General features: G+C 41.6%; 1 protein-coding gene across 3 annotated transcripts in view; it reads right to left on the bottom strand.

Moving 5' to 3' along the window:
- Positions 1-21,549, bottom strand: part of LOC116424354 (uncharacterized) — an 85,584-nt gene that overhangs the window by 41,862 nt on the left and 22,173 nt on the right. For all 3 annotated transcript variants that reach the window (XM_076369166.1, XM_076369168.1, XM_076369167.1), the window contains one exon: positions 274-21,449. In XM_076369166.1, coding sequence (XP_076225281.1) covers positions 274-21,449 — 21,176 coding nt within the window. The remainder of the gene's footprint in view (positions 1-273; positions 21,450-21,549) is intronic.

Genomic DNA, 21,549 nt, shown 5'->3' with positions numbered 1-21,549 from the left:
ATGAGAATTGGTTTACCGAATTGAAACTTTTCGAATCAATATTCCTGCTGTGCAATTTATTTTTGAATGTTTGAGACAGTTTGAGATTGTTTGAACGTGCTCTATAAGACCGAATCAGACCACTATCTTCAACTATTTAGCAGATGTTTCAGGCACTTATTCGAAGAAGACACTCTCGAAAATAATTTGGAATTATAAAATTTAAAAAATGCTGTTTATCGGTCCGAGGATTAACAGCAATAATAATTTAACAATATAAACAAAACTTCTTACCCCATCAGTGACACTGGGCAGATTTAATGAAAGAGTCAACGCATCGAGATCGGTTCGAGATACAGTCTTCGGTCTGCTATACCGCGGTAGCTTAAACGTGCTATAAGGCGTAATGGTGGCATCGCTATCAGTCGAATAATCCTCATACTTCAGCAAACTGATAGATCTTGCTCTTGTAATTCGATCATCCCTCTTCCTCCTTCTTCTATAATACGAACCCGTGTCAAAGTAATATCTGTCCATCGAGCTGTCTCTCAGTTTGTAGTCAAGAAAATCGTCCACTCTCCTTTTAGTTATACAAGTTAAAGAGTCCCTCCAACTGTATGATCTAGAAGTGCTGGAAAGTCCAGATTCAAACCCTGAATCGTACTTATGATGTTTCTCACGACGATCCTTCCAAAATTCTACATCAGAAGAAACTTTCGAAAATTTCAAAGACTTCGTATCCTCTGTCATTTTTCGCAACATCTGATCCGATTCACTTTGCCTTAGCCTGGCCCAGCCATCGTCTCTTAATTGCTCTTGTCTTCGTTTGAGAAGCCTCGAAGTCTCTTCTTCCTGTCGTTTCCTCAATCGTTCTTGGTCTTCTTTCAGCGTCTTCACAGCTTCTTCTCTTCTTGTCTCTCGGTCAGCTTCTCTTCTGTGTCTCCTTTCCTCGTCTTCCCTTCTCAAACGTTCCGTTTCCTCCCTATTTTGACGCTCTTCGGCCTTTCTTCTTTCAATACGTTCAGCTTGTTTCTTTCTTAAAGCGTCTTCGTCTTCCTTCCACTGTTGTTCAGCTTCTTTCCTCTTTCTTCTGCGTTCCTCGTCCCTTTTCGATCTTTCTTCCTCCTCTTTCAATAATTTCTGAACTTCTTCATGTTTTCTGTGTTCTCTTTCCTGCCTCCTGCGTTCACGAGTCTCGTCTTCCTTTCTGATTCTCTCCTCTTCAGCTTTTCTTATCTTTTCTGTTTCTTGTCTGATTTGTCTTTCTTGTTCCTCGCGTCGACGTTTGGCCTCTTCGCGTCTCTGAGTATCTCGTTCTTGTTCTTTTCTTAACCTTTCGGCTTCCTCAGCTTTCCTGCGATTTTCTTCTTCCTTTCGCTGTTTGGCTTTTTCTTCCTTCCTTCTACGTTCTTCTTCCTCACGTTGTAGTCTCTCCTCTTCTTCTTTCTTCGCGCGCTCCTCTCGTTCTTTCTTTCTTTGTTCTTGTTCTTTCTTTCGTCTTTCGGTTTCTTCCTTTTCTTTCCGCTCCTCTTCTTCTTGCGCCAGTTTTCGTTGTTCTTTCTTCTTCTTGAGCTTCTCTTCTGTTTGCTTCAATTTGTCGGATTCAGCTTTGTTTAATCTTTCGACTTCTTCCTTTCTTTTACGTTCTTCTTCCTCTTGCTTCAACCTCTCGGCTTCCTCCTTCTTCTTAGTCACGGCCTCTTTCTCGCGTTTCTCTTCTACTAGTTTTAAGTTCTCTTCTTCTATCTTCTTCCTTCGATCTTCTTCTTCTTGTTTTGTTTTCTCGGCCTCTGCTTCCTTTTTCCTGTCATCTTCTTCCTTTTTCTTAGAGTCTGCCTCTGTCTTAGGTTTTCCCTCTTCTTGCTTCAGCTTTTCTTCTTTTGATCTTTTCTTCAGTTTTTCTTCTTTCTGCTTCTGCTTCTCAGATTCCTCGTCCTTGCGTTTTTGTTCTTCGTTCAGTTTCTTAGATTCCTCAACTTTCTTACGGTCTTCTTCCTCTTTCAGTTTTATAGCTTCCTCTGCTTGTTTGCGTTTTTCATCTTCTTGTTTCAGTTTCTCGGCTTCCTCCTTCTTGAGTTCTTCTTCTTCTTTCGCCTTTTTGGCTTCGTCTTCTTGCTTACGTTTCTCTTCTTCCTTTAGTTTCTTAGCCTCCTCTTCCTGCTTACGTTTTTCCTCTTCTTGCTGCAATTTTTCAGCTTCCTCTTTCTTTTTACGTTCATCTTCTTCTTTTGGTTTCTTAAACTCCTCCTTTTGTTTCAGTTTTTCAGCTTCTGCTTTTTTCTTACGTTTTTCTTTTCCTTTTAGAGTTTTGGACTCCTCTTCTTGTTTACGTTTTTCGTCCTCCTGCTTGAGTGTTTCAGCTTCTTCATTCTTCTGACGTTCCTCCTCTAGCCTCAGTTTCTCATCCTGTTCCTTCTTTTTGCGTTCCTCCTCTTGCTGTAGTTTTTTAGCTTCTTCTTTCTTTTTAAGCTCTTCCTCTTGTTTCAGATTTTCAGCCTCTTCCTTTTTCTTGCGCTCTTCATCCAGCTTTAATTTTTCAGCTTCTTCCTTCTTCTTACGATCTTCTTCTAGCTTCAATTTCTCAGCCTCTTCCTTCTTCTTGCGTTCATCATCCAGCTTTAATTTTTCAGCTTCTTCCTTCTTCTTACGATCTTCTTCTAGCTTCAATTTCTCAGCCTCTTCCTTCTTCTTGCGTTCATCATCCAGCTTCAATTTTTCGGCTTCTTCCTTCATCCTAAGTTCTTCTTCCTCCTTTAGTTTCCTAGCCTCATTTTCCTGCTTACGTTTTTCTTCCTGTAGCTTAAGCTTCTCAGCTTCTTCTTTCTTCACACGTTCCTCCTCTTCTTTAAGTTTCTTAGTTTCTTCTTCCTGCTTACGTTTTTCTTCCTCCAGTTTAACCTTCTCAGCTTCGTCTTTCTTCAGACGCACTTCCTCCTCTTTCAATTTCTTAGCTTCTTCTTCCTGCTTACGTTTCTGTTCCTCCAACTTAAGCCTCTCAGTTTCTTCTTTCTTCAGACGCTCTTCCTCCTCTTTCAATTTCTTAGCTTCCTCTTCCTGCTTACGTTCTGCTTCCTGTAGCTTAAGTTTCTCAACTTCTTCTTTCTTTAGACGTTCCTCCTCTTTAAGTTTCTTAGCTTCCTCTTCTTGATTACGTTTCTCTTCCTCGAGCTTAAGCTTCTCAGCTTCTTCTTTCTTCACACGTTCCTCCTCTTTAACTTTCTTGGCTTCCTCTTCTTGCTTACGTTTCTCTTCCTCGAGCTTAAGCTTCTCAGCTTCTTCTTTCTTCACACGTTCCTCCTCTTTAAGTTTCTTAGCTTCCTCTTCTTGATTACGTTTCTCTTCCTCGAGCTTAAGCTTCTCAGCTTCTTCTTTCTTCACACGTTCCTCCTCTTTAACTTTCTTGCCTTCCTCTTCTTGCTTACGTTTCTCTTCCTCGAGCTTAAGCTTCTCAGCTTCTTCTTTCTTCACACGTTCCTCCTCTTTAAGCTTCTTAGCTTCCTCTTCTTGTTTACGTTTCTCTTCCTCAAGCTTAAGCTTCTCAGCTTCTTCTTTCTTCACACGTTCCTTCTCGTCTTTAAGTTTCTTAGCTTCTTCTTCCTGCTTACGTTTTTCTTCCTCCAGTTTAACCTTCTCAGCTTCTTCTTTCTTCAGACGTTCCGCCTCCTCTTTCAACTTCTTAGCTTCCTCTTCCTGCTTACGTTTCTGTTCCTCTAGTTTAACCTTCTCAGCTTCTTCTTTCTTCAGACGTTCCTCCTCCTCTTTCAATTTCTTAGCTTCTTCTTCCTGCTTACGTTTTTCTTCCTCCACTTTAACCTTCTCAGCTTCTTCTTTTTTCAGACGTTCTTCCTCCTCTTTTAATTTCTTAGCTTCCTCTTCCTGCTTACGTTTCTGTTCCTCCAGCTTAAGCTTCTCAGCCTCTTCTTTCTTCAGACGTTCCTCCTCCTCTATCAATTTCTTAGCTTCCTCTTCCTGCTTACGTTTTTCTTCCTCCAGTTTTACCTTCTCAGCTTCTTCTTTCTTCAGACGTTCCTCCTTCTCTTTCAATTGCTTAGCTTCCTCTTCCTGCTTACGTCTTTCTTCCTCCAGTTTAACCTTCTCAGCTTCTTCTTTCTTCAGACGTTCCGCCTCCTCTTTCAATTTCTTAGCTTCCTCTTCCTGCTTACGTTTCTGTTCCTCTAGTTTAACCTTCTCAGCTTCTTCTTTCTTCAGACGTTCTTCCTCCTCTTTCAATTTCTTAGCTTCCTCTTCCTGCTTACGTCTTTCTTCCTCCAGTTTAACCTTCTCAGCTTCTTCTTTCTTCAGACGTTCCGCCTCCTCTTTCAATTTCTTAGCTTCCTCTTCCTGCTTACGTTTCTGTTCCTCTAGTTTAACCTTCTCAGCTTCTTCTTTCTTCAGACGTTCTTCCTCCTCTTGAAGTTTCTTAGCTTCCTCTTCCTGCTTACGTTTTTCTTCCTCCACTTTAACCTTCTCAGCTTCTTCTTTCTTCAGACGTTCTTCCTCCTCTTTCAATTTCTTAGCTTCCTCTTCCTGCTTACGTCTTTCTTCCTCCAGTTTAACCTTCTCAGCTTCTTCTTTCTTCAGACGTTCCGCCTCCTCTTTCAATTTCTTAGCTTCCTCTTCCTGCTTACGTTTCTGTTCCTCTAGTTTAACCTTCTCAGCTTCTTCTTTCTTCAGACGTTCTTCCTCCTCTTGAAGTTTCTTAGCTTCCTCTTCCTGCTTACGTTTTTCTTCCTCCACTTTAACCTTCTCAGCTTCTTCTTTCTTCAGACGTTCCTCCTCTTTAAGTTTCTTAGCTTTCTCTTCTTGATTACGTTTCTCTTCCTCCACTTTAACCTTCTCAGCTTCTTCTTTCTTCAGACGTTCTTCCTCCTCTTTCAATTTCTTAGCTTCCTCTTCCTGCTTACATTTCTGTTCCTCTAGTTTAACCTTCTCAGCTTCTTCTTTCTTCAGACGTTCCTCCTCCTCTTTCAATTTCTTAGCTTCCTCTTCCTGCTTACGTTTTTCTTCCTCCACTTTAACCTTCTCAGCTTCTTCTTTCTTCAGACGTTCCTCCTCCTCTTTCAATTTCTTAGCTTCCTCTTCCTGCTTACGTTTCTGTTCCTCCAGCTTAAGCCTCTCAGCTTCTTCCTTCTTAAGTTTTTCTTCCTGCAGTTCAAGTTTCTCAGCTTCTTGCTTTTTCAGATTTTCCTCTTTCTCTTTAAGTGGCTTAGCTTCCTCTTCCTGCTTACGTTGTTCTTCTTCCTGCTTTATTTTCTCTGCAGCCTCCATCTTTTTACGCTCTTCATCTGCCTTCAATTTGTCTGCTTCTTGTTTCAATCTTTCTTCTTCTTCTCGCTTCTTACGTTCTTCTTCCATCTGCCTTTCAGCTGTTTCTCTCTTCTTAACCTCTTCCTCTTCTTCTCGTTGTCTGTCTTCTTCCTTTCTCCTACGTTCCTCTTCTTCCCTTTGCAAATGTTCTTTTTCCTCTTGCGTTTGCTTCTCGTTTTCTTCTTCTCTTCTATGTTCCTCTTCCATTTTAAATTCCTCAGCTGCCTCCTGTTGTATCGTTTCTTCTTCCTCCTCTATCTTTTCTTTCTTCTCTTTCTTTTTCTTTTCTTCGTCTATCCAAACTACCTCCATCCTCATTAGCTTATCGCACAAGACGTTCACTGTGTTCATCAGGTTCGCAATCGGTGTCTCCAATTTCACCAATCCTTCTCCACTCAAGTTCTCCTTCCACAGTGTCTCTACAGTCTCAACTGATGCTTCTAATTCATTTAAACTCGGCGCTAATGATTTCAACATTCCGACAACATCCGCTGCTTCCAAATGCGGCGGCTCAGTTATAGGTTTGTCAGCCGATTGCTGACAAATCACTGCGATAGCCTTCTTAAGCTTTCGAAGAGAAATAGTGCACGATTCGTCAACCTCATTGGACTCCATCACATGTTGAATCGCTAGTTTAAGCTCCTCCAGCGGTGCTGGTAGCGTTTTCAGAGCTTCATTCTCAATTTGTATCTCGACACCTAGTAGATCCTTATAGCTCCCAATTTTGCGATCGATAGTCTCTATAGACACGTTTATTTCATTAATAGAAATGGTAAGTTTCGTTGACAGTCTTATAGCCTCTTCCACCGGGACAGCTGACACTTTCTTCTTTTGCTTCAATTTTTCACTTCGTAGAACAGAAAGACTCTCTAACGTTTGCTGCAAATTTTTCAAAGGCAGTTCCAGGTTCTCAAGGTACACTGTTGGTGATTCTTCTACAGTCATGATCTTTTGCTTCAATGACGTCAAAGACTCTGCTAGGCTACCAACTGTTTCAGTCATTTCTTCTACCTTCACTGAAGTTTGTATCTGTTCCTCGATGACAGATATACTCTTCTCCAAGCTGGACAAAGAGTCCACTATAGCATCTATGTTAGCTTCCTCTTCTTCTACGCTGGTCGCTGTCTTGTTCTTAATCAGTAAGAAGCTTTCTTGCACCTGAGCAAGAGGCTGGAGCAGCGTTTGTACTGCCTCGTATTCGATTTCGTCCTCTTTTCCAACAGCACTACCCTTTATGTTAAGGATAACTGATTGTATAACATCCACTGGTTGAATGAGCTTTTCAACTATCGACCAATCAGGAGAGATGATTCTTGATAAACGTTCCTCTGGCAAGGGCTCAGGCTCTATCACGTTACATTCATGAATTTCTGCTATGGACCTTTCAATCTCTTGCAAGGGAACTGCTAAACATTCGTTGATCCAGTTAGATTCCTCTGGCAATGAGGCTACATCTGGCGACAATACACGTTCTTCTAACACGGTGATGCTTTTCTGTAGTATAATCAAAGGTTCTACCAAAGACGTCAGCAAAGAGGTTTCATCAGCTGGTCTTTCTTCAGTTGACTCAACTAGTATATGATCCTGGATCAGGGCAATAGATTTACAGAGTTCTTCAAGAGGTTCTATCAATGGATTCAAATGTGTCTCTTCTTTCCCGCCAGCACTGAAGGATCTCTCCTTAGCAGACTCAATTGCAGTTTGCTCGTGGATGACGAATGCTGCAGCTGTCCTCAATTCCAATAGTGGTTGGACCATTGTTTTCAGTAAAGCCAAATCTTCCTTTTCAAACAAAGCAACGGTTACGTCATTGGCGTCCATTGATTTGCGTTCTTCGACCACCAGAGCCAAGCATTCCCGAAGTTCGCTAAGAGGCTTAGCTAGAGTCTTCAGCGCCTGGGCTTCGTCTTCAGAAAGGGACACTGCAATCTCTGAAGGTGATTCAATGGTACCCTGATCAATGATCATTGCTCCAGCAACCTGAACCTTCGGTTCTTCAACAACATCACCCCAGGTCTTCAAAGATGAAACATCTTCTGAGATAGTATCAGCCGCTGGCTCGATGATCATCTGCTGCTGATCAATGGTAGCTACCCTTTCCACCAGGTCGTGGAGAGATTTGGCAAACGTTTCAAAAGCAGCGATGCTTTCGGACCTCGATAAATCATCAGTGAACTCCGGCACACCTCCTGATATCTGTTGAATGGCTGCTGCTGAGGTCTTCAAGTCAGTTAACGTTTGCGCCATCAGTTGCAATTGAACAGTATCCTCAGCTTCGGGCAAACTGTGCACAGCTTCTGCTGTGATGTGTTCTTGGATAATAGCGATTGACTTTTGGAATTCTTCTAGTATTGGTTTTAAGTTTGTTGTTTCGAAGGACACTTGGTCTTCTAAGGTCTCTGCTGTGTGCTCCATCACGTGCTCACCTTGAATGGCAGCGACGAATGATTGCTCTAACTGTTGAAGAGGGGGCATTAGAATGCTCATCACGGTTATCGGTTTTTTGGTCTCTGTATCCAAGGTCTCTGCTTCTTGAGTTTTGATTTCTTCTATGGTAGAGATGGATTCTTGTAAGATTTTAGCAGGAATGGTGACAATTTCAGCTTTAGTTGGCTGTTCTAGTGTACCAGTGATCGCAGCAACTACTCTGGGCCTGGATACTATGACAGAGCAGTGTTTCTTGAATTCTTCGACAGCTTTTCCGAATGCTTGCAATGCTGACACGTTTTCTACGTCTAGAACCTGCTGGCCAGGCGTTTCTATCGCTGTCAATTGTTGCACCACAGCTACAGACGTTCGCAGATCACTTAGAGATCTTTCGATGTTCTTTATTAGTGATATATCTTCTGTGTTGCCAGTTAAAGATAGAGTTCCGTTGACCAGGACTAACTGTTCTTGAATCTCCGTTACGTGTTTAGTGAGTTCCTGTATGGTAGTCTTTATAGGAAGCTTCTGCAACACTGGAATGGCAGCTTGGCTCTCTTGCACGGCTGATAAAAATGATTCTTCCAGCTGATGCAGCGGCTGCACGATGCTCAAAAGAAGTATTGCTTCTTTCTCAGAGGATTTTGATGATTCTTTCCTCTCTTTGTCGATGTTCAAGATTGTATTCTGCAATTCATTAATTGGCGCGATGACAGTTTTAACGAAATCGCGAGTTGTCTTCTTCTCTCTTAGGGTGTCCGCCATTTTCTTGACTTCTTGCTTGGCTACCGTTACCAATTGCTTTCCTGATTCTTCTACCGACTTTGCGAAGGCTTCGAAACGTGGTTGTTCGTCCGTTTTAATTTCTTCAGCTTCGTCTAGAGTTTTCGTGATTTCTTCGATCGCTGCAATGGACATTTTTAGCTCGGATAAAGGTTTCTCAGCTGTTTTCGCGAGATCTAGCATTTCGATGTTGGCTGATGCTGCGATTTCGTTAGATTGTTGTTGAATAACGACAATTGATTTTTTAAGTTCTTCAAGTACCGGCTGTAAATTCAATCTTTCCAAAGGAACTTCATCTTGCCTGAGCTCTTCGGAAGCTTCTGAAGAAATCATCGCGCCTTCTTGAACAGATGTTCGCAGAACTTGTTCCAAAGCATTTAGTGGCTCGATAAGTACTTGCAGTTTTAATTCAGCTTTCTCATCTTTTATCACTTCTAGTTCTTTCAATTCTTCTATTTTGTTTTCTTCTATCTGCGAAAGGGATTCACGGAATACTTGAACAGTGTCACTGATCTTCTGAAGAACCTCCGATTTCACCGTTCTTGTTTTACGTTTTTTAACTTTCTCTGGTTGTTTTTCTATTTCCTGTTGTTTCATAGCAACCGAGTAGCTTTCTTGTAACTGTTTTAATGATTGGGAGAAGTCTCTTAAAAGAGACGCCTGATCTGACTTCATTTCTTCATTAATTTCTAGCGGAGATTTTACTACTTTCTGGACAGCTGCCGCGGTTGATTTCAACTTTGAAATCGCGTCTTTGATATTTTCGGCGAATTTCAGCCTCGAAGATACTTTCGAGGTGTCTGTTAATTGTTCTTCGACCACGGTAATGCTTTTTTTCAGTTCTTCAAGAATTGGTTCAAGGGCAATCGCTTTTTGAGGATCTTCCTTTGGTAATTCAGTGATTTCAGCCTTCTGACCTGTTGCTTGCTGCACTGTGGTTGCCAAACATTTCTCTAACTTCTCAAGAGGATTCATCAATGGAGTCAATGTTTCGATATTCGCATTTTCAACTTTTATAACACCTACTTGTTCTACATTCTCTTTGCGTACTTTCACTATAGTTTCGCGCAAAGTTTGAATAGGCGTGATAATTGTCTGTAAGACCCTAGTGTCCACTTTCCTTAATTTTCTCGTATACATTTGTTGCTGAGGAATTATCAGACACATTTCTTCGAATTCTTGGACTGATTTAGCGAAATCTTGTACAGCTGCTTTTTTCTCCATCTTTGACACTTTCTCCTCTCCTGTAGGTTGAACGGTGCTAGCCCTTTGAATAATAGTCAGGGAGGCGTTTAACTCGTCCAAAGACTTTTTGGCAGCTTCCACGAAGAAAGACGCTTGCACAGAGGATTCTGCAGCTGTACTTTGCAGTTTTACTTGTTCCTGAACCTCTGCAACGCATTTTTGAAGCTCGTCTATCGCAGGAGAAATTTCCAGTATTTGAACTTGGCCTGTGATTTCTTCAGCTTTCTCAAATTCCGTTGACACAGCCTGTTGGACAGTCGAAGACAAAGAGATTTCTAGCTTCTGCAGAGGTTCCACAAGGAGTTTTAACGCTTTCTGTACTTCGCTTGTTTCTGATGTATCTAAACTATGTAGTTCTCCCAATTTTCCTTCTTCGATGTTGCTAATCGATTCTCTTAATACTTGTAGAGGATTGATCGCCATCTCTAGGATCTCCACCTGCGATTTTTCTAATTTCTTTGGGACCAACTGTACGCCAACTTGCTGCTGTGAGATCACTGCTAAACATTTTTCACCAATTTCTTCCACTGACTTCGCGAAAGCTGTCAAAGTCGAGATTTTATCCGGCATATCAGCTGTTTGAGCAACTTCGATAGACATAGTATCTTGGACAGCAGCTAAGGATAACTTCAACTGTTCCAATGGTTCTTTCAATTCTTTTACTATGGAACCTTCTGATGCACCTTTTCCTACCATTGTTGTTGATTCCAGGTAGACGTGATCTTCGATTTCTGCAACGGATCTTTCAAGTTCTTGTAAAATTGGTTCAATATTCAGTTTTAATGAGGAATCTTTTAATTCCCTCGTTGATTCTTCTTCGAGGGTACTTGTTTTCTCAACAGCCACGGATAAGGATTTTTCTAATTCTTCTAGAGGTTGAACCAATGTGTTCAACACAGCAACTACTTTTTCAGTTTCAGAAACCTGCAAACCTTCAGCTTCTTGCATCTTCTGTTCAACTTTAGATACTGTCTCATGTAACATTTGAAGAGGAGACGAAATTATCTCAAGAGCTTGTTGCATTTCAGCTACCTGTGGTTGTTGCATGAGGCTAACCTCAATTTTCTGTTGAGTAGCTGCAGCTGAACATACTTTTCCTATTTCTTCGACGCATTTAGCTACCGCCTTCAAAGCCTTTGTCTTTTCTTCAGTTGTCAGTTCTCTCGTTTCTTCCAACTCTAACTTCTGCATTGCTACCACAGTGGATTTTAATTCTTCCAATGGAATTTCTATAATTTGAGCAACAGAACTTTCACTTTTCACGTCTGATACTTCAGCTTTCTTAGTTTGCACTGCAACTTGTTGTTCGATGACTGCAATGGATTCCTGTAATTCTTCTAAAACTGGAGATAGTTTCATTTCTCCTAATGCATCTTCTTTTACTTGGTCAGCTGATTGAGAAGACACTGTGATCACTTGCTGGACTGCTGTGCTTAATACTTGTTCTAATTCTTCCAGAGGATGTACCAGAGGTTGCAAAGCCTCCACTACGTCTTTGCCAGCTTGATCTAAGACTTTGGCTTCTTCAGTCGTCTGCATCGCAATTTCTGACATAGTCTCCTTTAGTATTTGAATTGGACTGGTGATAGCCTCAATGACTTCCTGAAATTCAGCCACTTGTGGTTGCTGGACAAGACTAACTTCGACTTTCTGCTGACTGGCAACGACGGAACACGCTTTACCTATTTCTCCCACACATTTGGCAATTGTCTTCAATGCTTCTGTCTTCTCTTCAGTAGTCAGTTGCACAGTTTCCTCCAGTTCCAATTTCTGAATAGCTTCCACAGAGTTCTTCAACTCCTTTAATGGGGCTTCTATAATCTGAACAACAGAACTCTCAGCTTTCACAGTTGATACGTCAGCCTTTTGAGCTTGTACAGAAACTTGTTCTTCAATTACAGCAATGGACTTTTGTAATTTTTCCAATGTTGGTGTCAGTTTCACCTTTTCGACTAATGAATCAGCCTTCTGAGCTTCATCAGTAGATTCCGTGATAACTTGCTGAACTGCAGTGCTCAATACTTGTTCTAAGTCTTCTAATGGGTGTATTAATGGTTTCAAAGCTTCCACTGCGTTCTTACTAGCCTGATCTAAAGCTTTAGCTTCTTCAGTGGTTTGCATTTCAATTTCTGATACTGTTTCCTTTAGTATTTGAATTGGACTGGCGATCGTGTCAATGACTTGCTGCAATTCAGCTGCTTGAGATTGTTGAACAATGCTGACTTCAACTTTCTGTTGAGTAGTTACTGCTGAACACACTTTTCCTATTTCTTCCACACATTTGGCAACTGTCTTCAATGCTTCTGTCTTCTCTTCAGTAGTCAGTTGTACAGTTTCTTCCAGTTCCAATTTCTGAATAGCTTCCAGAGAGTTCTTCAACTCCTTTAATGGAGCTTCTATAATCTGAGCAACAGAACTCTCAGCTTTCACAGTTGATACGTCAGCCTTTTGAGCTTGTACAGAAACTTGTTCTTCAATTACAGCAATGGACTTTTGTAGTTCTTCCAAAATTGGTGTCAGTTGCATTTTTTCGGCTGATGAATCAGCTTTCTGAGCTTCATCAGTAGATTCCGTGATAACTTGCTGAACTGCAGTGCTCAATACTTGTTCTAAGTCTTCTAATGGGTGTATTAATGGTTTCAGAGCTTCCACTGCGTTCTTACTAGCCTGATCTAAAGCTTTAGCTTCTTCAGTGGTTTGCATTTCAATTTCTGATACTGTTTCCTTTAGTATTTGAATTGGACTGGCGATCGTGTCAATGACTTGCTGCAATTCAGCTGCTTGAGATTGTTGAACAATGCTGACTTCAACTTTCTGTTGAGTAGTTACTGCTGAACACACTTTTCCTATTTCTTCCACACATTTGGCAACTGTCTTCAATGCTTCTGTCTTCTCTTCAGTAGTCAGTTGTACAGTTTCTTCCAGTTCCAATTTCTGAATAGCTTCCACAGAGTTCTTCAACTCCTTTAATGGGGCTTCTATAATCTGAGCAACAGAACTCTCAGCTTTCACAGTTGATACGTCAGCCTTTTGAGCTTGTACAGAAACTTGTTCTTCAATTACAGCAATGGACTTTTGTAGTTCTTCCAAAATTGGTGTCAGTTGCATTTTTTCGGCTGATGAATCAGCTTTCTGTGCTTCAACAGTAGATTCTGCGATAATTTGCTGAACTGCGGTACTCAATACTTGTTCCAGGTCTTCTAATGGATGTACCAATGGTTTTAACGCTTCCACTACGTGCTTGGTAGCTTGATCTAAGGCTTTGGCTTCTTCACTGGTTTGCATTTCAATTTCTAACACTGTCTCCTTTAATACTTGAAGTGGATTGGCAATGATGTCAATAACTCCCTGCAGGTCAGCTGCCTGTGGCTGCTGAACAGCACTAACTTCGACTTTCTGTTGAGTGGTCACTGCTGAACATACTTTTCCTATTTCTTCCACACATTTGGCTACTGCTTTCAAGGCCTCCGTCTTCTCTTCAGCTGTTAGTTCTTTTGCTTCTCTCAATTCCATTTTTTGAATAACTTCCATACAGGATTTTAATTTTTCTACTGGAGCTTCTATAATTTGAGCAAGTGAACTTTCATCTTCGACAACTGACACTTCGGCTTTCTTAACCTGCACTAAAACTTGCTTCTCAATTAGTGCAATGGATTTTTGTAGTTCTTCCAAAACTGGAGTCAGTTTCATCTTTTCCAATGAGGCAGCTTCCTTGATTTCAGTAGCAGACTCAGGCGTTACTGTGGCAACCTGTTGAACAACTGTGCTTAATGCTTGCTCAAAGTCTTCTAATGGGTGTACTAGTGGTTTTAAGGCTTCCACTATTTCTTTGCTAGCTTGGTCTAAAGCTTTAGCTTCTTCAGTCGTTTGCATTTCGATTTCTGACATCGTTTCCTTTAGTACTTGAATTGGACTGGTGATAGTTTCAAGGACTTGCTGCATTTCCGCTGCTTGAGGCTGTTCAACAAAGTTCACTTGGGCTTTCTGTTGGCTAGTCACAACTGAACACACTTTCCCTATTTCTTCCACGCATTTGGCTACCGCCTTCAAAGCCTCTGTTTTCTCTTCAGTTGTCAGTTGCTTAGCTTCTTCCAATTCTAACTTTTGAATAGCCTCTACTGAACATTTTAATTCTTCTAATGGAGCTTCTATAATTTGAGCAACAGAGCTTTTACCTTTTAGCTCTGACACTTCAGCTTTTTTAGCCTGCACAGACTGTTGTTCAATTACAGCGATGGATTTTTGCAGTTCTTCCATAATTGGAATCAGTTTCACTGTTTCCAAAGATAATTCTTCTCCAATTTCGTCAACGAATTCCGGTGACGATGTGGTCACCTGCTGCACTGCTGTACTTAACACCTGTTCCAATTCTTCTAGAGGATGCACTAAAGGTTGCAATGCTTCCACTACATCCATGCCAGTTTGATCTGAAGCTGTAATTTCTTGCGCTGTGTGCATTTCAATTTCAGATGTAGTTTCCTTCAATATATCAATCACTTTTCGTAATTCTTGTTTTTGTTCTTTTTGCGTTGACATAACTCTTGTTTCAGGCAAACTGGCAATTGCCAAGCATTTTTGACCGAGCTCCTTCACTGATTTAACAAACGTTTCCACGACAGTTGTTCTATCCATTTCAAATAATTGTTCTGAGTGTTCACTCTCAATTGTTGCCAACTTTTGTACAGCTCCCAAAGAAAATTTCAGATCTTCAAGAGACTTTTCTACTTCGTTTACACTAACTTCTCGTTCCACTTTGGAAACGTTTTCCATTTGTTCCAGAATTATTTCTTCCTGTATATTAGCAATGGACCTCTGGAGATCCTCTAAAACACTTCCAACTGTCAACGATTGCACTGGTGAAACTGCCCTAATTTCCTGTACAGTTTCTTCAGTTTCCACTGTTTGTTGCTCCGCAGAGACACTCAAAGATTGTTTCAGTTCTTCTAATGGCTGAATGATGGTGTTCAATATATAAGTAGCTGTCCTTTTCGTCGCTAGATCCAATTCTTCGGTTTCTTCCATTTCTTCTTTCTCGATTTTAGCGACCAATTCTCTCAAGTTCTTAATAGGACTGACTATTTTCTCGACTAGGTCTGTGTCCAATCTGCTTTCGCTGTCACTAACTAGTTTCTGTTGCTCGGATAGATCAGTCGGTGCAATTGAAGGCGATATAGAACCAAATGGAGACATGTCATCGCGTTTTATTTGTTCTTGAGACACCATTATAGCTTCTATCAGCTCTTGCAAAGGCTTTGCAGTTGCATCTTCGATTCCTTGTCTTTCTTCCTGTGATCTTGTCACTCTAATTTCTTCCAGGACTTTTTCGTGCTTCAGTTCCGTAGTTCTACGAATGACATTCACCAATTCGAAAATTGCTCCACTTACTTCTCTCATTTGTAGATGAAGAGATGATTCTTCGAAGCTAGACAAATTCTGCTGCAAAGTTTCCAGAGGTTCTAGTAAGAACTGCAAAGACACCATCACATTTTCTTTTAACGCTGGTGTCAGTTCTTTCTGAGTCAAGCAAAGAACTTTTTCTGCAGCTCGCCTGACACCCATTAAAATGTCTAGCGTACAAAGAAACTGTTCCTCTAACTCTGGAATTAAAGAAGAATACGTATTCTGTTCGATAGAGATAGTTGTAGCTTTCAAATCGTTCAAAATTTGGACGAGGGCAGTCAGTTCTCGAATCTTTCGTTTTTCTTCTTCTGACTTGGAGGAAACTGGCTCTTCCAGGGCTAGACGCATAAGAGTTGTTAATTCTTTGAACGGTTGTTCCATTGACAGAATCAATTTTACCATTCTTTGCACCTTCGCCTTGTTAGTTTCTTTCTTTGTTTCCTCTTCTTCTCTTAGTAACTCTTCTTCTGATTTCTCAGGCGACAGTTTTATTTCTTTTTTCTGTTTCTTCAGCAATTCTTCTTTCGTCTTTATTGCTTTCACCTTTTGATCATCTTTCACCTCTTCTTTGTTTAGTTCACTTTTTAATTCTTCGATGTTTAAGTTTCCAGACTCCATAACTTTTTCTTCTACTTTCATTCTCTCCTTCTTCATCGCTTCTGACTCTAAAGCTTCAGTTTCGAGTTTCCTAGCTAAGTCATCTTCCATCGACACACTTTCCCTTTGAACCTGTTCCACAAGTCTCGCCTCATTGATTCTCATCTCTTCCCTAGGTGGCACATCTTCAATTGTCAGCACACTTTCAAATTCTTCCTTAGAAACTTCAATAATTTCATCCACGATCGTCTCTATCTGCGTTATAGTAATTGGCATGTCCGCTGAAGCGCCTCGATCTTCGGCTGCTTTTTCTTCTACGATAGCTACTTCTTCAACCTTTCTAATGCAAACATTTACACCTTCCAAAACATCTGCAAGAGCGGACAATGTCTCAACGAATGAGGATCCTTCAGATGCGCCTTCCCTGATCAGATGTATCCGGTGTGCGGACAACGAGGAAGCTAAGTCAGACGTAGATTTAGCTAAACTCTTCAAACGTCTCATCGATTCACTCGAAATCGATATCATCGCTCCTCCTTCAAGCTTTTCTCTGAGTACGTTCAAAGCTGACTGAAGCTGATTGACAGGGTACAAGAAACCTTCAACGACTGCTTCTTCATCGACGGATTGATCACTGCTAGCTTCAATGAAATATGTCCTTGATAGAGATATTTGCTTCTGCAAGGCTTTCAGGGACTTCGAAACGATCTCCTTCAATCCCACATCTGCATCCTCCTCTAAAGACACGATAGTGCTTCTTAAATGGTCCAGTGAAGTCGAAATGTTATACTGCAAAGTGAATTCTACGTTGCTCGGTCTTCTAGAGTAATCTGTCTTGCCTATTTGTTTCTGAACAGAGACTATTGCATTTTTCAACGTGTCCAGTGGTTTCTCGTACAGCGATGCTCCTTCTAAATTAGGTATTCCTTCCAGAGTGCTGATAGTCTGCCTTTGAAGTCCTTCGACTGCTTTGAGGATTACATTCCTCCTTTCATCCAGTAAAGCTGCTTCTGGCACCAAACTCTTGCGACTGCTTTGAACCACTGATAAACAGCTCAAGAATTCCACTAAGGGTTCCACTAAGTTTCTGAGCTCCATGACGATTTCTCTGCGTTGATCTAGTAACTGGACATCTTGGGAGGTGGCGTTGATAGTGTTTAATAAAACTTGTACAGGATTTAAAAGGATCCTAGCTACGTCAGTCTCTAAAGTGTCTTCAGCTTGTGTCTCGAGGACCTTCATTCGTTCCTGAATGTTTTCGAGGGGCTTTGCGATTTCTCTCAGTGAACCTAGTAGCTGCTGCCTGGATTGTATGTCTCGCACTGCAATTGGTATTTTGTCCTTAATATTATGTATAGCATGAAGAACAGGCTCGCATCTCTGTACCACATCCGAAGCTCTGTCCAGCTTCTCTATAGTTTGGTTCACCATTTTACTTTCGATTTCTTCCAGGGGCTGTGCCAGGTGGTTCAAAATGAAAAGCTCTTGCACACCGTACTGATGAGTTTCTAGAAGAACGTCCTCAATGTTGTTCAAAGGCTGCAGAAGATTCTGAAGCATGGAGACTGTCTGATTAGCTACTTGATCGGAAGATTCAATCGCCTCTTCGTAGCTACCAATCACCACACGCATCGTAGAAACAGCTTTGACGAATTCCTCTAATGAGTTAGCTAACGCAGAAGTTGGCAAAGTTGCACTGCCAGCAGTTGGGTCATCGAAGTCTTCTAAAATTCCAGTGACATCGAACTGAACGTTCTCCAGTGTCTTTGACAAAGAGATTGCTAGGTCGACTACCTCTTTCTTCTTCATCTTTTCGCTCTTCAAGTCCTCTTTCCTCGGCAATTCTTCAATTCTAGTAACAATCTCCTCAGATCTGTGTGAACTCATGTCTTCTACGGTAGTTTGTTCCACCAGGGACTCGGAGAATTTGCTTTCAGGTAGAACAGACGTAGTTTCCAGAGTTCCTTCAGGAATTGTGGCCTGAGATGTCACTTCTTCCTTTACATCCTGTGGCAAAGATTCTTCTTGAATCGTTTCCTTTGAGGTGATCAATTCTTTTTCTTCCTGCACCAGCGACTTAACTACTTCACTCAGCTCTTTCTTGTATAATGCTTCTTTGATGGAGATCGGTATCTGATTTTCAATCTCTTCTACAATGTCTACTATCGGTTGCAGAGATTCTTCTTGAGCATGGTCCTTGAGAACGTCCATGATGGTTTGAAGGAGGTATTTCATGGGTCTGCTCAAACCTTCTAAAGTAGTTAAGTCTACTGGCTCATGGTAGATTGAAATCGCGTTCTTGAGCCTAATCAAAGGTTCTCGTAGATCCACCAAGGCCTCAATGAGATTATCGTCGCTAGGAGGCTCGGAGTAGGAAGTCTCTATAGCAATCTTGTTCACATCCCTTTTCAGCTCGTCGATTGTTGAGCTCAATGCTGATTCTTCCTCATCTTTCATGCTGTCTTCTGATGTGGTTGATAACCAGTGTTTCATAGGATCCAATGATCGACTGATCCGTCCTGCTAAACGATATGTTACAGCCTGCCACTTTACCTCTTCTTTTTCTTCTTTCATCTCCCTTTGTAGTTTCTTCTTGGAAGTTTCTTTTGTGATCAGGGGAGTGTCCTTTTCAATTTCTTCTAGCAACTCGAGTACTGGAACAACAGGTTCAGTTTTAGCATCAGTGTTTGTGATTCCTCTGACAAGATTCTTTAATTTTCCAATGGGATTCATAAGATCTTTCAAAATCTGCTCCTCTTCAGGGGCGTGTTGCTGGGTCAGCAGAACTCTCTGCAGGGTTAACAAAGCATCTTTCAGCATAGATACTTGTATAATGATGTCATCGTCCACTGGATTCCTCAAATTAGCTATCTCCACTGCTGTTGAACCTATAGACTGTCTCAATTCTTCAATACAAGCAGCCAAATTCGACGTATGCGAAGGAAAACTTTTCTCTTGTCTTTCCAATGCTGAAGATAAAGCAAAGTGAACGTCACTGAGGTTCTGATCCACGTTCAAATCTTCTAGGAAGTGTTTCTGAGAATCCTCAATTTCTGATAATTTAGATATAGTCTTTGGTAATTGAGTTTCTATCTGTTCTATCGTTTTTAAGACAACGTTCATTGATTTTGCTCTTTTTTCAGAGGGAGAATGACGCAAGACTTTCAATACAGCCTTCTTCAGCTTTTCAACAGGCAAAGGTATCCTGCGAATCATTGGTAGCTCTTGAGTAGTTCTTTCTTCAGACGCTAAAGCCAATTGAAGGTCTAATAAAGGTTCTTTTAAATCCACCAGACTCATCATCATTTCATCTTCTCTAAGAGTCATCGCTGTTCGAGTAGCATCCGACACGTACTGTCTCAGTTCTACCAAACAGGCAGTGATCTCTGATGAAGCTAACAGTTTCTGAGTACTAGCAGCTCCGTTTGTCACAGTATCAACATCTTCGACGTTTTGCAGTGCTGCGCTTAAAGCTGATTGAACGTCAATTAGAGGATCGAGGATTCGGTCTGTCAGGGTTTCCTCTTGGACCGACCTAGAAGAGACTGTTTCTTCTGGCTCAGTCACTTGGATCATTCTGTCTATGTTATTCAAGGTTTCCATTATTGGTTGCAAGGAATTCTCACCTAGGTTAGACACAGTGGTTCTCAGCTGCGAAATTGCAGGTTCCAGGAGCTTGAAAACTATTTCTGAATTCTCTGCTATGGCCACTGAGGACAGAGCGCATTGTAGGGAATACAGGGGACCTTCTAAACTAATTAAGGACTCTAAACCAATTTCTTTCTTCTGAGGAACCCTAAGTCTACGATACATCTCATCGATTCGATCGAAGATAGTAGACAGCCTTGGGTCCAATGTTCCTGCGATGTTCTCGTAAGATTTTAAGGCTTCTTGAAGTGTCAACCTTGCTTCTTTCAAAATATCCTGTCTCGAATCTTCAATTTGTAATTTCTCCTCAGGTCTCTTCTCCTTTACTTTCTGAATCTCTTCCACAGTTTGATCCACTGAATCTTGCAGAGACTCTATCAATTTCGTTCGATGCTCCGATAATATTCCTTTCGATTCGTAAGTCTTCAACACGTTCTTCAAGGTATCCAATTTCACTTTCAATTCCCGGATGGGTAATATTAATTCGTCCGTGAATTTGGGTATCCCTTCAACCATCGGTAGGCGATTCAAGGCTTTAGTAATATCATCAACAGACTTCGACAAGGACTCCACTACCACAGTGTCCACAGTTTCTATCGTTCCTTTAGCTGGATCTACAGCAACGTCACTTACGAAGAAATGCAAGGTGTTCAGGATCTCTTCCACGCTGAAAACTAATCTGGATTCAGTCTTGTCCATCTTAGAAATATTTTTAACCGTTTCGTCAAGCTTGGACACTGCGGACATCATCCTGATGAGAGCTATAGGTCTCTCTCCAGTAGCCCTGCCAGTCGTCTCGTATTCAATCTTAGTTATACCCATCAAGATCTCGTCGACAGGATCAGTGAGACTCTCCAAGATACCTATAACATCCGCTTTCCTGCTCTTCACGTTCTCCTGGCGTTCAATTAACTCCATACCCCTTAAAAGTTCTTCTGTTGGCCCACCAATTGATTCCAGCAAAGATATCCTAGTTGTCTGAGCTAGCGACCTATCTCCAGCACTCTTCAAGGCCTTCGATTCTATCGAAGACACTTCTTCACAAAGATTCTGAATTGGTTTGATGATATTCTCAGTCACAAAGTTCCTGCAAGCTTCTTCGTTAGCTACGTTCAACTGAGAGTCCAAGTTATCTATGTCCACTAAAATGTCTCGGACAGTTAGAACAGGGTCCTTCAGCTTTTTTAAGCTGTCCAGCAATCTTTCCTTGTTGCTCTTCGACATGGACTTATCAGATTCACTGGTGGACTGCTTCTTTTCAGACGACTTCTCTGCTACATCCTCTATGTACGGTTCCTCTGTTTTAAGGATAGACTCCACTCGTTGATGAAGTTCCTCTTTAACGCTGCCTGATCTACTTCTGCGCCGCTTGCCTTCGATCTCGCTGCCTAAAGAAGACTCTTCCGAGCTACCTTTGTCACGTTTGTGCTTCTTCTTTCTGTGCCGCTTCTTCTTAGCCGCTCCAGTCACTGAGTCGAACGACGAATCACCGCCTATGCCGTCGTCTATGCTAGAGCCAGCTGTCTTCTCGCCACTTAGACTGCGTTTGCGGCCTTCCGCGTAGTCGTACATCTTCTGTGCTTGGGTCTCCGAGATGGAGAGGCGGGCGGATGACAAAGCATCCGCGAAAGTGTCGCTGTCGTCCTGTCTTAGGGAGGATACTGGTGAAATTGGGGACACTGGGGAGAATCTTTCTTCTCTTTGGGCGCTGTGGAAGCTTTCTGACTCCATCCGCTGACTTTTCTCGCTCTTATCGCTTTTTGAAGAGGAGCTGGACTTTTTTCGAGGAGGTCTCGATGGAGGTTTCTCGTCGTCATCTAAACTGTATCTCGCTGATCTCTTTAAGGAGCTGCGGGAGTCTCTTTCGGGGGATGATAGGACTCTGGTGATGTCGTCTAGGATTGAGACATCTTCGAAGTCAGCTTCAGTGCGGAGATCGTCGCCGTCTTCCGCGCTGACGAAGTAGTCTGGTGACACGTCGATGACTACTGCTTCCATTAACAAGTTTCCGGAGGTGGAGGACTCTTTGACGAACCTCATTGGTGGCAGTTCGATGACGTTGTGCTCTGAAAGTACGGAGAAGTAGATTGTTACTTTCAGTGCACTGTTTGGGTTTATGTTTAATTGGGAACGAGAATGTAATGTTCAATGGTAAATTGATCTTTT

This window comes from Nomia melanderi, chromosome 7 (genome assembly GCF_051020985.1).
Source record: "Nomia melanderi isolate GNS246 chromosome 7, iyNomMela1, whole genome shotgun sequence".
Classification (NCBI taxonomy): domain Eukaryota; kingdom Metazoa; phylum Arthropoda; class Insecta; order Hymenoptera; family Halictidae; genus Nomia; species Nomia melanderi.
Note: the sequence above shows the minus strand (reverse complement) of the source record. Positions and strands in the feature narration are given on the sequence as shown.